General features: G+C 32.4%; 1 protein-coding gene across 1 annotated transcript; it reads right to left on the bottom strand.

Moving 5' to 3' along the window:
• Window positions 1-296: 296 nt before the first annotated feature.
• On the bottom strand, window positions 297-1,087 carry LOC104093999 (uncharacterized). The gene is made up of 2 exons (XM_009599838.4): window positions 1,020-1,087; window positions 297-907 (listed from the first exon to the last, which is right to left on the bottom strand). The coding sequence occupies exons 1-2, from the start codon at window positions 1,053-1,055 to the stop codon at window positions 413-415; spliced, it is 531 nt and encodes a 176-aa protein (XP_009598133.3). The 5' UTR covers window positions 1,056-1,087; the 3' UTR covers window positions 297-412.
• Window positions 1,088-3,242: the final 2,155 nt, after the last annotated feature.

Below are 3,242 nucleotides of genomic sequence, written 5' to 3'. Positions count from 1 at the left end.
TGTGAATCCAATAGTTTTTGTTCAGATTTTATTATTAAATATTTATAAATATTTGATTGTAAACTCAGTTATTATATTAATTTGAGGCAGCTCTAATTAAGAGCCCATAAACTATATCCTGGATCTGCCTCTCTACTGGCCGGAATCATGGCCAAAAGGTTGTTGTGTTTTTATGAGTCGGCGGCCATTATGATCTCGTGCACATTCGGAGAATGTTTAAGTTGAAAGTATAGAATTTATAGCTTCCTACAATAATATCGGATTCACATTCAAATATTTAGTAGATTTCTTAATACATAAATATGATTTGGATAGAAGCTAGCTACTAGGTTGAACAGGATAACACTCCAAATCAAGATTAAGGTAAATTTAGTAGTATAGAATCATTTAACAAGAAAATACATGACTTTCCTTAGCAATCAACCGATAAGCAAGCCCACATTCTTTGTAAATCTTGCTGGAAATCTTGATCAACCAAGTTATTAGTTGAGAATGACTGATCATTATCCAAAACTGTTTTCTGAACATCAACAGAAAATTGGCTAAGATTTTGACTTTGCTCAATAAGTCCTATTAATCCTTCATTGATCACACACAAATGATCTCCAATTTCTGATATACACTTTTGTGGAACTTCTGCTAATAAATAATCTTTCTGCAATTTCAGAAATTCATTTCTGATTTTCCCAACTCCTTCATACCAGTTTTCAACTTCTCTTTTTCTTTTCCTTTTTTCTGTTTCTTTCACTTGTTCCTCATATTTTGATGCTATGCCATTTAATACCTGCAGATTGCTTTGAAGGCTTTGCCAATTGTACACAAAGCTGTGTTGGTAGTTCCTTGTGGGTTTTGTGAAAGAATCTACCATTTCAGCCTCCATATCCTTTTTTTTTCTTTCAAAATTGTCCTGCATATAATTTTTTTTTATAAAAAAAATCAGATAATCGTGTCTAAAGTGTAAATTGAAAAATCGAAAAAATCTTAATAAGACAATTGAAAAGAAGAAATCACTATTATACCTTTGCTATCCAAATGTTAAAGTTTTGATTAACCATCAACCGTTGATGGCAGGAGAAGAACCTATGGCTTTTAATATAGACAAGATGGATTAGAAAACAAAACAATATAGAGATTATAATATATATAAAAATTACGACTTTGTGGCAATAGATATCATGTAGTAGCATTTTGGCTAAAATAAACTGATAATTCGGAAGGAACCTAGAAAATGTCTTGCAATCACTTAGTGAAAATTGCTTTACACAAAATGTTTACATTTTTTAGTCGGTATACGTAGATTATATATTGATTATATACGATTATATACATATTATAAATAAATTATCCATATATTTTATATTCGTCGGCTACTTTTAATTAGTTGAAGTGGTTCGTTGAATGACTATTTAAATTAATTCTTTCTTTTTATTTTTTATCTTTATAAGGATCAACATCTTAAAGAAATATTTAAGAATAGTCAAAAGACAACCCTAGATTAAAGGACATGAAGATCTAACAAACTTATCCATTCATTTCCTTAATTAAAACCTCAAGAAACTTTCTTATTGTTTTTTATTACGACTTCTTAATATCATGTCTTCAGTGGCGGAGCCAGAATTTTTATTGAGGGATGTCAAAAGATATAAAAGCAAATATACCAGAAAATTAATTAAGGAGAGTCAATACATAATATATCTACATTTAAAAAAAAATTACATACCTATACAGTGTATTTTTCTCGCGAAGGGAGTGTAAGGTGGCTCTGCCAGTGCATGTCATCGTGAAAATCAATATTTATATGTGTATTGTGACAAATCAATTTTTATATGTGTATTTGGCGGAGCACTAACATGAAGTTGATAATGACCAATAAATCCTCATAAAATTGTACCCATTTTCTGTAATAAAAGAGCTCCTTCTAAGAAACCATTGATTTTCATAGGACACAACTTATGTGAAGAATTTCATTTGATAATTAGTGTAACTAACCTTTTATCTTTAAAAGAATATGTAGTTATAGACTACACCAACACAATTTGAAAATAATACAAAAGGAAACATTAATTTGGGGGACACGAAGTAGAGCCTTAAACTATCATAGCCTCAAATTTAAACAACTTAAAAGCTGAATTGTGACAATAGACCGATACTGGTTGTACCTAATCTTGAGTATGTTGTGAAAGCACGGGGGGGGGGGGTGACTAAGTGTGGGCTAGGCGGTATACAATATTTGACTTTGGTAGAAATAACTGAAAAGAGCATAAGGTCAAAAGAGACACAACAGTTTTATACTGGTTCAATAACTGTGTGGTACCTACATCCAGTTCCCTTGGGTCACAAGGGTTCTCTTTGAGATTGATAAATGTTTACAGTAGTGATGATTTTGAGAACGTTCACTACCGACGTTGTACAACAATTATAATTCTTTGTAGAGTTGACACAACTTTCTTTTTGTATTCTACTTCTTCCTATCTTTTGAGATACTTGTAGACTTAGGAATATAGTGTTTGTGCTAAGGAATAAAAAGGCTTAGAAACAGATGTTGTAGTTGCATATCTAATCCTTGAGTTTGCCCATCTTCTTATAAGCGAGTTTTGAGAGTTGTTGCAGATTGGTCTTTGATTGGTGCCCATAATATTTTACTGATATTTAGCTCAAGAAAGGCGCCTCTGATTCCTTCATACAAGATGAGTTGGATTCATTTAAGTGCTCCATTCCCCCATGCCCAAAATCCAGGGAGTACTTCATGCTTTATTGAAGAAAGGATGTCTCCCATTATGTTGTGTTTCCCACTCAAATTATCGTGCTCCGTGCTTTATCGAAGAAAGGGACGACACTTCAAATTGTCTCCCATTATGTTGTGTTTCCCAGCCATTTTGAATCTCATGTTTTACTTCAAGTGTTACTTCACTTAGTTTCTGTATCTTCTTTGAGTTACTGCAATTAACAAGACACAGTGAGTGAATTTGATTTGCCTTATTGTCATCATTGAAGTTTAAGTGTAACAATCTCCCCATTTTTTATGATGACAAGGCAAACGAATAAAATAGAGTAAAAACAGATTATACTTCCCTTTCATAGCTTAAGATACATGCTCCCCTGAGTTGTTGCTCTGGTTCTATTACTCCCCCTAAGTTGTTGCTCTAGTTGCTATGTTTTACTTGCCTCCTTTCTCCCCCTTTGGCATCAATTAAAAAGAAAAAAATCGAGTGCAGATAGAACAATCATAATAATATAGGTCA

Source organism: Nicotiana tomentosiformis, chromosome 5 (assembly GCF_000390325.3).
Source record: "Nicotiana tomentosiformis chromosome 5, ASM39032v3, whole genome shotgun sequence".
In the NCBI taxonomy this organism is placed as follows: Eukaryota; Viridiplantae; Streptophyta; class Magnoliopsida; order Solanales; family Solanaceae; genus Nicotiana; species Nicotiana tomentosiformis.
Note: the sequence above shows the minus strand (reverse complement) of the source record. Positions and strands in the feature narration are given on the sequence as shown.

Excerpts from the sequence above, each read along its gene's own strand:
- LOC104093999 (XM_009599838.4), bottom strand. The coding sequence starts at position 1,055 with ATGGTTAATCAAAACTTTAACATTTGGATAGCAAAG. Across the intron at positions 908-1,019 it reads TTAACATTTGGATAGCAAAG|GACAATTTTGAAAGAAAAAA; the intron begins GTATAATAGTGA and ends AATTATATGCAG.